The sequence below is a fragment of the Apostichopus japonicus genome, chromosome 16, assembly GCF_037975245.1.
Source record: "Apostichopus japonicus isolate 1M-3 chromosome 16, ASM3797524v1, whole genome shotgun sequence".
Taxonomy (NCBI): domain Eukaryota; kingdom Metazoa; phylum Echinodermata; class Holothuroidea; order Aspidochirotida; family Stichopodidae; genus Apostichopus; species Apostichopus japonicus.
The window spans coordinates 10,097,511-10,111,573 of record NC_092576.1 but is presented as its reverse complement, the minus strand read 5'-3'; the positions used below and the strand labels follow the sequence as shown (position 1 = coordinate 10,111,573).

The window sequence follows — 14,063 nt, the reverse complement described above, 5'->3', positions numbered from 1 at the left end:
GGGGTTTGATGCCTTTTCCTACATGTCGACAAGCAGAAAATAGCTAAAAACCAGTTTCTAGGTTGCTTGACCTTTGACATATGACGTCACCAATCACGCAGGCACATGGTCAGGCACCTACCCACCAAGTTTGAACTTGGTCGGACTCATAACGGTCTAGGAGGAGTTCGCCACACCCTTCTTTTGCTTACTCACTCACACACTGACCCGCACGCACGCACACCCGCCCAGACACCCACAATCACACACACACCCGCGCATACACATACAGCACACATATACAAATAAAATAGTTACACATGTACATATACATATAGGTTACTATGGTTAATAAGAGAACATTTTAAAAGGCTATTGTTAAATATGATGTTACTTGAAATGACTAAAAATGAATCATTGTTTTGAGTATTCTTCGGTAGAGTTTGTAAGATACTTTTGTAGCAGTTTCTGGTAATTCTCGAAATCGTCCTGTAACTTGTCAGGATTTATCAGATGCACCATAATAGCGACGTAGAACAATTCGAATTCGAAATAAAGCAGTCTCGGAATAAATAAACGATTGTTGATAAGTGGTATCCGTAACCTCTCAGCTAGTACACCTATGAATACGTCTTCCATAGATAAAAACGGTACTGTCAACGACTCTCTGTATAGCCACGGTGTCAAACATCCGGAAATGACGTAACATGGTCCATTTACATAATTTGGGTATTTGTCGGACGGGTACTCTTCTCGGGACACATACCACTTGCTTTTCGGACGGCGTATCGGCAGTGAACCGTTCACGATATTTCCAATAATCACTTTCTTGGCGTTACCAATGAATTCCAGATACGCAATCATGTGACCAAAGTTGATATATACGTCATCGTCAGCCTTTACTACCCATGATGCCTCTGGACAGTAGATACTAGCCCATTTGATCCCCATGATAGTCTTCAGAGTCAGATTTCGATACGAATCTACAAAATCTTCTTGTAATATATCATGATAATTGTCAATTTCTTTCTTAATATCTGATATTGTCGTTTCATTAAAGGTTTTCCCAATTAGAAATAACTGTTTAACTATTTGTTGTTCTTGTTGTTCATTTGTAGTATATGCGTTCAATATCTCCCTGTGGGTTTGTCTTCTCTTGAAGTCAGAAGGCTTCGAAAGTCTCAGTATCAACAGAAATACCTCGCGAGAGTCACCACCGCTCACTTGCCGGCGGCAGATATCGGGCTCGTTTTGTAGCATTTTGAAATCATGCGGATTCATAATTTCTTGTGGTTCGATAGTTATTTGCCGATGTTGTAGGTGGCTTAACTTCTCCATAGTTAAGTTCCCATTCGAGGAATTCCTGTGATCACTTGAGCAGTCAAAGCCGTTCTTTCGCAGTACTGGGATTGACTGAGTTAATGACGTGTTCTGCAAGATCTGATGCGAATAATCTTGTCTTATTTCTTTGCCGTCATCGGATTTCTCATCTCTGAGGCTAAGAGTGGATGTAAATGTTCTATTGTAAAGAATTTCACTGATAACCAAACAGGAACACACGAACAAGAGGAGCAAGGCGGTCCTGGTTATCTTTGTCTTCATAACTACACCTTTTTATCACCTATCAGTGAGTGGCTTAAAAAAAAGAAAAGGGCAGAGAAGAAAATAATATTAAAATCGTTTCCTATATAACAAAACTAAAAATCGCTTCAAATTTGTGATATTATTTCGCGTAACTGGTCAACTTGACTTCTGTTATTCAACTCATGTATGAACGAAGTCACATGTTGTGTGACCACCTACAGCTTCTCAAGAATTTGTATATTTCAACAATATGTGTCTTTTTAAGCCATTGCCTGCCACCGGAAAACAGTATTTTATAATAATCTATTACCAGAGGTGTATGGCTTTAACTGAGGTCTTTGCGTCTTCTTTTTTTCAATATCTTTCGTGCTATTTTTTCTTGTTTCATTTTTTTTTTTTTGGTTCAAATGATGACTTTTTTTTCAGAATTTAATACTGAAAGGTAATATTGCGAATTATTCGTTCCAACTGTTCACTCTATCAATATTACAGTATGATAAATGTCCGGGATGCTTGCTCCGGGAAGTTATATTATATGTTATTATATATATATATATATATATATATATTATATATATATATATAATATATATATATATTATATATATTATATATATTATATATGCTCCGGGAAGTCCGGGAAGTTATATTAATGATGGCGTCGGTTCGTCACTTCAAGTTATAAATGTTAATGTATATTATCAATGTTATATTATACTCAACCGACAATATATAACAGCAGAGCACTATTCAATGACATTAATCAACACTAACTTTCATATTGACCAAGTCGTAATCAAAAGGTAGACATGTTATATTTGAGGCTATAAGCAGTCTGCTATAGTTTCCAATTGATCTTTTGTGTTACACATGATGAACTGTCTTAAAGCTATGTGTCCTAGACTAAGATGTCCAGCCGCTTCAATCGATGAGCCTCAAATGCTTAATGTTAAAGGGCCATTTCTCAAAACAAGTCGACAAATAACAGAGCGTTTCATTGAGCCTATATATATATAAAACACATATCAAAATGAAGTATTTGCCGATACGGCCATGCTTTCAAAACTTTCAAACTTTGAAAGATCATTTATTTAATATGATTAGAACTTACGTGACTTGCTTGGACATCAATGGCACGAACAAACGTCTCAGTTTAGTATTGGTTGGTAGTAGTAGTAGGCTAGTAAATTGAGTCTCGTCTATCCGACATGCTCAGTGATTAACCTCCGCCACGTATCACGAACTTGCGCAAGGTTTATTGCTTCCTCGAAATTGTTTATGTTAACGTCCTTAAATTGCGACTTTATTTTTTTCCAAGCAAGGTAGTCACGGGCCTTCCTACTGGTTTAGCAGTATGTCACAATGCTTCTCTTAAAGCAACCTTTGCTGGAGCGTCCTCCTGGAGTCTTGCTACATGACCGAAAAATCTCAATCTTCTATGTGCGACTATTGATGACCAAGGTGTTTGGTTGGTTTCATTGTAGAGCTCATCGTTTGATAACCAATTGATATTGGTCCATCTAATGTTGAGAATATTACGGAGTATAGTCTCCTTTGAAAAGTGTTAATTTTGCGACCAAGATCCTTCGTTGTGCCCCACAGTTCGCAATTAGTATTGGTTCATAATAATTTATTATAAGGCCATGTCATAAACTGGTTGCCGATTCCTCTTCATATTACACATACGATACACAATGGTCAACACGTCGGAGCATTATTTTTTTCATTTATTTATTTTTTATTTTTGAATTTCTGGTGAGATTTGTGCGACCTATATAGTAAAGGCCTAGCCATTGTTCACGCCCGTTGCGTATCGATTCACTGCCCTATTGAATAGCGTTTGTATAAAACAGCTTTCGTGTCAAAATTACAGCTTGCTCCATTTTCCTACATGGCAAAAAAACAAAACAATATTATTCACGTTTGCACATTTTCACATATATATGAATATATCTCAGTTGAAATGGAACTGTCCTGCAAATGAGGCATAAATCCGCAGCGAGTAAAAAATATAACCCGATTTGGGAAATTCAATGAGTTATGAATAAATTTCTAAAAATGAAAATCAATTTTGCGAACTATAGCGTTTTATCAATCACACTGTAAAGCCGGGTAATTGCAGGTAGTTAGGTATAGGCCTATTTACCTATCATGACGATATTCCGAATATAACAGCACCTTTGTACTGCATAGAGATGTCCAGTGGGAGGGGGGGGGGCAATCGTCCATTGAAAAATGCGTTAGATGTGTGACTGGTAGTATTGACTGGCAGCAACCCCCCCCCCCCCGCTCCGATTTATGATACATTTTTGGAAAGTATTCTCTCCTCTTATGTATTGCTAAAATATTGGAGAGTATTTAATTTGACAATTAATATACCTTAATTAGAGGACATGCTAGGAAGGCGGTGTTTATATTTCTATTTTATTTTATTTTTTGATCGAGTATATGAGTTACATTTATTTCACTTTCTAGCAAATTTTTTTGAGAGGGCAATGTCTGAGAATTCACAGGGAAGGAGGGGGGGGGGGGTTGGACCATGACCCACGTGATAATGTTATATAATATACAGCGAAGGTTTTCGAGATTGTCAAATTTTCAACACCTCCGCCCCCCCCCCTCCCTCACCATCTGATGGACATATTTTTATTTCCCACAAGTTTTCTTTGCACGTCAATTTATTACTGTCCTGAAGTTGATGTTGTCCGTTAAAACACCCTCTTCATAGGCCGATGGAACGTGGGGGGGGGGGGGGGGGGGTAAGGGGAGGGGTAGAGGTGAGAGGGTAGAGGGGCAGCTGAAAATTGGGGATGCACTCCACAGCAGTACTAGATCATTTGACTGGATCCTTGTAAGAAGTCGAAATTAAACTTTGCAAAACCGAATTGTCAAGACTTTTATAAAAAATAAAAAACACATGATAATAACAATGTCGATTTATTAGCGGTGCACAGTTCGAAGAAGGAAACCGAAAAATAAAATCAGAAAAAAAAAGTTGACATATTGAGGTAAATTATATATTCGTGATACGAAATTGCGGTATACACAGTTACGGAGAGCCAAACGTTCCATAAATGTCGACAAAGAAAGTGAAGTATAAATCTCGACATATATATATATATATATATACAGTTTTGGGCGTTAACGAAACGTTGGCGCGCGCCGATGTTCCAAAATTATAGCACGACGTCAATATTGTATCTAGCAAGCAATGTTGACATGACCAATGTAGTAGTGGCATGCTGTTACAAGTTTTCGACATGCTGATGTTGAATTTGACATGTTGATAGACGCAATGACATATTGGTATTTTGTTTCGACATGTTCATATGGAATTGTAACATGTTGATATCGAATTGGACATATATATATATATATATTAACTTGGACACTTCACTTTCTTTTTCGACATTTATGGAACGTTTGGCTCTCCGTACACAGTCGTAATTTCGAATAGTGAAAATTTTTAGATAAAATGGTCGACAATTCCGATAGTATCCTCTCTCTCGTTACTTTCTTATGAAATTTTTTATATCAAAAACTTTGTAAAAAAAATGTTCGGGAGTCCTGCGGTAACATTTTAACTTTTCAGAAAAACATAAACACAAAAAAAAATACATTTAAGAGAAAAATTCAGTTTCACTGGAATGTATTTGAAAGTCCCAGTGGAGGTCCAGGTGGGGGTGGGGGCGAAGCCCGTGGGAGCTATATATAGCTATGTAATTGTCTTTTCCGTTTTTTTGTTTGTTTTTTATACTTTGACTTTCCAGGTGGAAAAGTATTCCCTCCAAGGTCTGCGGACGCTCATGATGAAGTCAGGACATCGCCTCAGTTCAGACATAAAAATAGTAATCTATTTGTATTTTAAATTCTAATAACTCAACCACAAAACAAAATATTGTTTTAACTTCAAATGACCAACTACCCCCCCTCCCTCCCTTGGAAGACATTCAACACCATATTCGTCCTTGACGAAATTGTAACGCCTGGTAAACATGTCACGTGAGACATACAAGTCTTAGTATATGTTCGACACCATTGTCTTACTTCAATCTGAAGAACTGACGTAATGGGACTGTGTGTTAGACTCAATAGTTCAGCCAATTGAATTGATGGATCTCAGATGTTTTTTAAAGCGACATATCTCCAAATTTCAAAAAATGTGGTCTAGAAAATATAACCTGCAGTGTGCAAGTTTTTAAAGGTCTGCTACAGCATATTAAAATATTCTTTTATCTCCTTCTCCGCTAAAAGATTTGCCGAAATTCGTCTGAATGGTTAGAGAAAGAAGAAAACTTGAAACTAACGTTTTCATATTCGATAAACAATGCAACGGTTCGATGATTTCTTAGAAAATACTATGTTAAAGGCGGCAGCTGGTAAGATACTTCGAAGAGATACACCGGAAAAATAAAAAACAAAAATATTTATATGTATTTTTTCTTTTGGGGGGAGGGGGGTGTTTTGGTGGTTGACTAGCGTTCTGTCCAGTGGCAGATCCAGGGTATCTGCAAGGGGTGGGCAGGGAGGGGCGGGTAGGGGGGCGGGTGGAGGGGGAGTCACGAATATCGGTAGATACTGGATCAACTTTACCGAAACAGAAAAGTAACATAAAAATAGCATTCGTAGAAAGGAAGGATGCCCACAATGTACGTTGTTTGAGAATCACGTCTGCTGATAACTTTTTAGTGCCAAGCCACAGTCAGGAACCTTGCCCTCGCACTCCCCCGATGGATTTTGGTATATAACTGGGTGCCTGACCGAAGTTAGTGGAGTTGTACGAGATTCTTATTCTTAACTAAATGCGTGTCATATTCTTCCAAGTTGGCCATTAATTCAGTCGGTCTTACAAGATGCACTGCGATTCCCAAATAAAACCAATCGAAATGATACTTCTTCCTGTCAGGGAAGAACAACCGATTATGTACAATGGTTATCTCTAGCCTGCTTGCTAGTATCCCGACGAATACATCTTCCATGGGTAGATATGGTACAGCTAACGACTCCCTGTACAGCCACGGAGTCAAACATCCCGATATGACGTAACATGGGCCATTGACATACGGTGGATATTTGGCATAGGGGAACACCTTCTTCGATACATACCATTTATTCTTGGGATCGCGTATCGGTGGTTTATCTGTGTATTTATTACCTATAATCACCCTGTGCTTCGTGGGGCTCATCAGCTTCAGATAGCCAATCAAATGCTGGAAGTTGATATACACGTCATCGTCTGCTTTCATTACCCACAATGCTTCACGGCAGTAGATACTAGCCCATTTAATGCCCATGATAGTCTTCAGTGTCAGATTATAGTACGAGTCTACAAAATCTTCCTGTAAAACGTCATGGTACTGTTCTCTTTCCTTCTGAATTAACCTTGTATGTGTGTCATTAAATGTAGTCCCTATTAAAAACACTTGTTTAATGACAAGATCATTCTGCTCTCTCGATACGGTCTCTAAGAGTTTCCTATGAATTCGCCTCCTCTTGAAGTTTGAAGGCTCCGTCAACCTTAGTATCAAGAGAAAGACCGATCCAGATTCGCTTTCATTAATCTGCGGTAGGCTGCAGAGACTAGGTTCGTTCTGTACCAATTTGAAATCGTGAGGATTCACTGCAGTTTCAAAGCTTCTTGTTCTATGAACAGGTGGACAGCTTTCAAATCTGATTTCGTCTCTGTCTTGGTTTGAATTTCCATCTGCAAAATGGGGCTTTTCGCAGACTGGACAATGGACAGTTTTTCCTTCCTGAGTTTGGGATATTACGTGAAACCCTGCAGAGTTTCCTGTTGCGAGAGGTTGGATATTGTCTCTGAGACCAATATGTCCTTCCAGGAAGCCATCTTTTCCTTGGTTAGTATGGGACGTACCCCGCCATACTTTTCTGTAAAAATATTCACTCATTATCAAAATGGAGAGTAAAGGCAGCAGGCTGAGGAAGGCGATCACTTTTCTCCTCTTCATGTCTATAAATTTGAACTGCAATAGTTGGTGACAACAACAAAAAACAGAAAAGAGAAGAAAAGGAAAATAAGCCAATAATCAACAAACAACAACAACAACAAATACATTATAAGAAGTAGCAAGTTTACAGAATATTACGTTATCTATAACCTCTTCCTTCAAAATCTGTAAGGCGACACAGAAGATAACAATGTTGAATGGTCTAAGTGAAATAAATACCTGTCGTGAATAACTCCGCTACACTTCTAGGAATTCAGTCTGATTTCATTATGAAGATATTTCAAAATTAGGGGGGGCGGGTGCCTAGGGAAGGGGGGGTGGTTCGCATACAAAGATGAAAATTTGATCAAAATTTAAAATATGACATACCGGTATTGAGCCATAAGTGTTTCAAATTTCTTCCTTTTTTAAGCTCTTGATATTTTGTTAAATGCTATTTCTGTGAGTTTATACATGGGATTTGTAAATATACTTAAAGCTATTGAAGACTCGCCCCAAACCGCGTGCGGCCATCTACAAAAGTTAACTTTCCGTTGCTTGCAAGTGACGTTTTGTTCGTATCGATACAAAATGCAGACAGTAATGAAACGTGATACCTTGTTATCTTCTAGCTGGACCTGCGATGTCCATCGCTGTATCGTTTGTACACTGTGCTGTGGGTATTGACCGCAGCTGTATGTACTGACTGTACACTATTGTCTAATTACCGATGGTAGCAAGCTGCGTGTGTGTAATTTTTTAGGATCGATGGTGGTGTCTAACACTTCTGTTACACCTCATGACGAAACTAGGTCAGATTACCGGCATTAGACGTTTCTTTTTGCGCGAGTCTTCACACCCTTTAATCTAAAGTAGTATACACTTCTTAGCGAGATCTTATGATGGAACACTTTACAACTGCAGTCTACCGTAATTATTTTTTTTTATTATTTTTTTTATATTATTGTCATCTTTAATGAGGGTAGTCCTGCTCAGTGCAAAAGCACTGCTTTCCAGAGGAGCCCTCAAAATATTAAACGAAAAAACCAAACACGGAAGAAGATTTTAGAAAGTGTAAAGATCCTATATTGGCACAAAGAAAGGTCGGATCTTGGATGGATAATGTGTTCCTAGGGATCTGGGGTTGAATAGGCTGGGGAACACGCCCACCCCCCCCCCCTCGCCGCCACCCCCCCCCCCCCCTAAGCTGTTTAGTGGAGTTGTTCATCACAAATACCAAATATCATATAAGCTAAAGATGATATTGGATATGTGTCTTCTTTGTCAATTGGATGGAGACATTTGTTTTAAAGAGAAAAATTAACTAATAACTAACTGTTTTTTTATATTGAGGGGGACAGTACCAATAACCTCTTCAACACGTGATTAGTCATGTCCTTAATTACGTCAATATAGATTCGGAAATTCTGGAATATGTAGGCCTAAAACATAACACAAAAGTGACAAAATAAAGAAAAAAAATACACGTATATACGGCTAAGCGGTGCTGCATTTAACATTTAACTGCGAATAAGGTTTATGTTAAATGCAGCACATAGAATAAGGTATATGTTAAATGCAGCACATAGAATAAGGTATATATGTAAAATGCAGCACATAGAATAAGGTATATGTTAAATGCAGCACATACAATAACGTACGTTATATGCAGCACATAGAATAAGGCACATGTTAATACGATAATGGTCGACCGAGGTCGAACTGATGATGATTTAACATACCTTACTCTATGTACTGCATTTAACATACCTTATTCTATGTGCTGCATTTAACATACCTTATTCTATATGCGTTTGCATTTAACATATACCTTATTCTATGTGCTGCATTTAACATACCTTATTCTATATGCGTTTGCATTTAACATATACCTTATTCTATGTGCTGCATTTAACATACCTTATTCTATGTGCTGCATATAACTTGCGTTATTCAATATGCTTTTGCATTTAACATATACCTTATTCAATGTGCTGCATATAACGCGCGTTATTCTATGTGCTGCATATAACATAACTTTTTCTATGAGGTAACAAACCTGATTTCAATCAATCAAATTGTAACTCACGTTTTCTCGTTTCTGGTTTTAATATTTCCTTCGGAGCAACCTCGAACGACTGACAGAGTAACTTGGACATATATAACGTCACGGCATTTAAACGACTAATTAAGTAACAAATACACACATTGCTCTTACAACAGTTGTTAGAACAATAACGGTACAATCAAGCATTATCAGACATAAGAGCGAAATATATGTTCTGTAGTTTAGGACTATATATATTTGAATTTCGGTATACATTTGTATAATCAATATATCATTCTCCATATACCAGTTTGCAATATCTTAGTGCCAACGTTCTTTCACATAAACCCCATTAATTGCGCTAACCGTAAAAAAAAATCATAATAATAATATAAAAAAATGTACAAAATTAACCCAGAACATCTTGTAACTATTAACAGCTGGTTCTGATTTTTGCCATCGATTATAAATTATATAACACCATTTTGTGTGCTCCACACACCCATATGCCTGCTCTCGCTGCAACAATGCATGAGGAATCTATAAATGTTTCAACTAGGATTTTCTAAACTGCCTTAATCAAATCGCTTTCAATCCACCATATTTTTAGAACCATCTGTAGTTTATTTTCTCCTCTTCTTCCTCAAGAAAGAATGATAATAACTCGGAAAATGCCACCAAAATCATTATAGCTAAAAGTTAATTTAGGACTATTTTCCGACAATGATTAACCTATCAGGCGGACGTATACACTACTGTAATTGTGGTACAGTTAAGAGCATCAGGCGCGTAGCGAGGAATTTGCCAAGGGAGGGGCGAACCTGGGAGCAAACTATTGGAGCCGTAGATTCGGCACTAGAAACTATCTAAGCGTAGCGCCACCATTTTTTGGCGCGAAGCGTACAAGAAAATTTTGGCCGAAAATGCGTCCCAGATCGCTGGAAATGGCACTTCCCAGGCCTTGTAAGTTGCATCTAAGCATTTTCTATTTTGAAATTGCTAGCGATATCTTAAAAAACATACAACAAAAATATGCTCAAGGGGCGGTCGCCCCCTTCGCCCCCCCCCCCCCCACCCCTTCGCTACGCGCCTGAAGAGTATTCGTGTTAAACTCTTCCGATTCGTTTAATAACATAGCTGTATACGATGCAGTTGAATACCTGAAAATGAGAAGGGGCCAAGTGCACCATTTTGGGGCTTATTGAGTTTGACCGTGGTTCTTGTAGCCCAAGTACAAAGTTACATTGTGTGTAACATACACGCCTATAACTCACCTCTCTATGTACTAGCTTTAAATTTGTTATTAAGTCCATTGATAAGAGCACAAGTAATATTTTGTTGTTTTTACTGTAAGATATTCCTTATTTCTTTGTAGGCAACCATTAAAGTATACACTGCTATACAGTCCACTCAGTTTCATATCCATACGCAATATTGAATTATGTGGAAAAAGCCCCTTTAAACCAGGGGTGGGCAACCTTTTTGAATGAATGGGCCACTGAGATATAAGGGGTGAAAAATTGACTGGGCCGCACGTAACCAACGACCTGCTGTTGATTTCAAACCTTTGATTCCGAGCACTTTCAATCAATAGGTGTGTGTACTTAATCTGTATTCACAAAAGCATAATGTCAAGACATTACAGTTGATAATTAATGGGGATAATAGGCCTACCTGACAGCATCATTAGTGTCGATAAATTCTAAGCAGCTAGCTCGTTTTTTTTTTGTGATGATGTAAAATAGATTGATTTTTTTTCTTGAGACATCTCACAGGCCGCAAGATAATCACTGGCGGGCCGCATGTGGCCCGCGTGCCGTATGTTGCCCACCCCTGCTTTTAACCACCAAAGTGCTCAGGAATCAAGTGATCATGGATTACTTCAGTCTACAGTGGCGTAGGAAGGTACTTTTGAGTGGGGGGGGGCTGAAGACTGATGGCCGGCTGGGGGAGGGGTCTAAGGAAACCTTTGGATTTTTTTTGCATTTCCAGGTGGCCTCAGATGCAATTTGGTGCAATATAGCACACTTCAACGCCCACTCCATTTTGTAAATAATTTTGCATTTTCACCTGGCCTTAGATGCAATTTGGTGCTCCAAATGAGATTTTTTTCTCATTTGGAAATGAAAAAGGGGTTTTCTGACTTGCGAAGCGGGGGGGGGGGGCGGAATGATACTTCCGCCCCTCCATATTTTTCACTGGGGGGCTGGCGCCCCCAGCCCCCCCCCCCCCCCCCGCCCGGTTCCTACGCCCTTGTCAGTCTATCAAATTCATGCAATGTTATGGGTCAGACCTTGCGAAACAACGTAAACAAACCTAGAAGTCGATAAGCGTATGGGCTTCTTAACAATCTCAAATAGTATAAATACGACACAGCAGTTAAAAGAGCTGGATAACAAATATGCATGTTTGTCCCGTCGTTTGTGTGGAAATATTACAACCAAACACAGTTTAGGTCTGAGCTGACAAAGAGATGTCATCATAGATTTAGCTTGAAGGGGCAGTCCCAGATATTTCAACATATATACATCGATCATGAGTATCCTGAAAGACGGAATAGCCACAGAATCACCACTAACCGCCCCCACCCCCATTTTGTTATATATTTATTATTGTTTTTGACGTGATTTCTGGTGTGCGCACCCTGTGTACAAAATATAAAACAGTGCGACCACGTTTCCATCCCGAATTTCATGTTCCATTCCAACACCGAGTGCTGGCGCTCCTCCTCCACCCCCCCCATCCCCTCCCCACGTCCCTCCCCCTACTGGCTGAGTGCGACACTGAAAACGATTAATTACATTACACAATATTTCATTCAGCTCATATATTTTGCTTCAAAGAATTACATTTTAGTTACATTGTTTTTCTAAAAACATACGTGATGGGCTATAACATTAGGCTAATACAAAATATCTAAAGTGACAAAACAAGTTAAATGTTATACAGTAGTCTTATATGATATAGGGTTGAGCTTTATTTGATGTTAGCTTCATCTCTCATTTTATGGGACAGGACCAAACCATAGAACACTATAGTAACACACAAGGGCGGCGGAACCGGGGGGGCACAGGGGGCACGTGCCCCCCCACTTTTCCTCAGGTTAAAAATGTGCCCTTTTTCTACATAAAAATTGAGGTGTCTCAAGTTAGCAAGAGGCCAGGGAACCAGAATGAACACTCGGGAAGGGCCGTTTCCGGCCATCTGAGGGGTTTGTAAAACCAAAAATTTTCTTGTACGCTCCGCGCCAACCGATGGTGGCGCTCCGCTCAGATAGTCGTGCATACAACTTTGCAAATCCTGGCTACGCCCCTGACTTTTAATGAATTTCTGTGGGTCAAACTCAAAGCTATTTCGAATGGAAAAAAATTGTTAAGATATTAACAAGAAATAAACTCTAATTCGGAAGATTCCTACATTAGCAACTAGCATGATTTTACCTAATTTTTTCTCAAAAGAAAACTTGTTCCTTGTTTCCCAATTTGCACATTGGATATTGCAGTGCTAGTATGCATATTTTCCTTGAGGGGGGGGGGGGGGGGTGTTGATGGAGTGATGTGTATACGCAAATAAGATAATACAATAAGAGTTATAAAGGGTACTAAATATAAGGCTGCATCAGTCTAATCGAATTTCTGCAAAGTGCCCTTTGATGTCGGTGCCCCCCCAGATTAAAAGTGCTTCCGCCGCCCTTGGTAACACACACCACAGAACATGCCCGATCGTGGTTCGTGAAAGCCACTAGGCTTTGTACGTCATAACCGAGAGTGGCAGTCTGTTACAAAGCGTTTATGTGGACAGATATATTCACCTCAATTCCATTATTAATTTACTTGCTATTCCACCTTGGAATTTTTTTTTGGGGGGGGGGGGGGCTCTAAACCCACCCGTTCACCAAAAGGAAGGTGTCAGGGTCACTCTTCTCCCCGGTATATCCCAATCCCACATCGATACTTTCAGAGCTTTCCAGATATCGTTATTGTTTACATGTGAGGTACTAGACAAACGCAAAACTACCGGAAATTGAAATTTCCAAATAGAGGGCGTACGACTAGAAATATTAAACACCATCTAACAGATCGACTTCCACGTCTGATCAAAGCCCCCCCCCCCCCCCCAAAAAAAAAAAAAAAAAAAAAAACTAGTAATAAAACCTTTTTTGTCCTATCCGTACAAAATGCATGGTGATCTGCTCAAGAAAATATTCACATTTATTATGCTAATGTTAGTGTGACGAACCTTAAAGGCATTGAAGACTCGCGCACAAAGAAACGTCTGATGCCGGTAATCTGACCTAGTTTCGAATGAGATGTGACAGGAGTGTTAGACACCACCATCAATCCCAGAAAATACACACACAGCTTGCTACCGTCGGTAATTAGACACTAGTGTACAGTCAATACATGCAGCTACTGTCAATACCTACAACACAGTGTGCATAGCAGCGATGGACATCTCAGGTCTAGATAAAAGATAACAAGGTTTCACGTTTCATTACTGTCTGC

General features: G+C 39.1%; 2 protein-coding genes across 2 annotated transcripts; both read right to left on the bottom strand.

Moving 5' to 3' along the window:
* Nucleotides 1-301: 301 nt before the first annotated feature.
* Nucleotides 302-3,282, bottom strand: LOC139983409 (beta-1,3-galactosyltransferase 5-like). The gene is made up of 2 exons (XM_071996949.1): nucleotides 2,675-3,282; nucleotides 302-1,614 (listed from the first exon to the last, which is right to left on the bottom strand). The coding sequence occupies exon 2, from the start codon at nucleotides 1,579-1,581 to the stop codon at nucleotides 394-396; it is 1,188 nt and encodes a 395-aa protein (XP_071853050.1). The 5' UTR covers nucleotides 1,582-1,614; nucleotides 2,675-3,282; the 3' UTR covers nucleotides 302-393.
* Nucleotides 3,283-6,125: 2,843 nt separating this feature from the next.
* Nucleotides 6,126-9,820, bottom strand: LOC139982700 (beta-1,3-galactosyltransferase 5-like). The gene is made up of 2 exons (XM_071995750.1): nucleotides 9,601-9,820; nucleotides 6,126-7,547 (listed from the first exon to the last, which is right to left on the bottom strand). Exon 2 carries the CDS (start codon nucleotides 7,530-7,532, stop codon nucleotides 6,330-6,332), a length of 1,203 nt encoding a protein of 400 aa, XP_071851851.1. The 5' UTR covers nucleotides 7,533-7,547; nucleotides 9,601-9,820; the 3' UTR covers nucleotides 6,126-6,329.
* Between the last annotated feature and the right edge of the window lie 4,243 nt (nucleotides 9,821-14,063).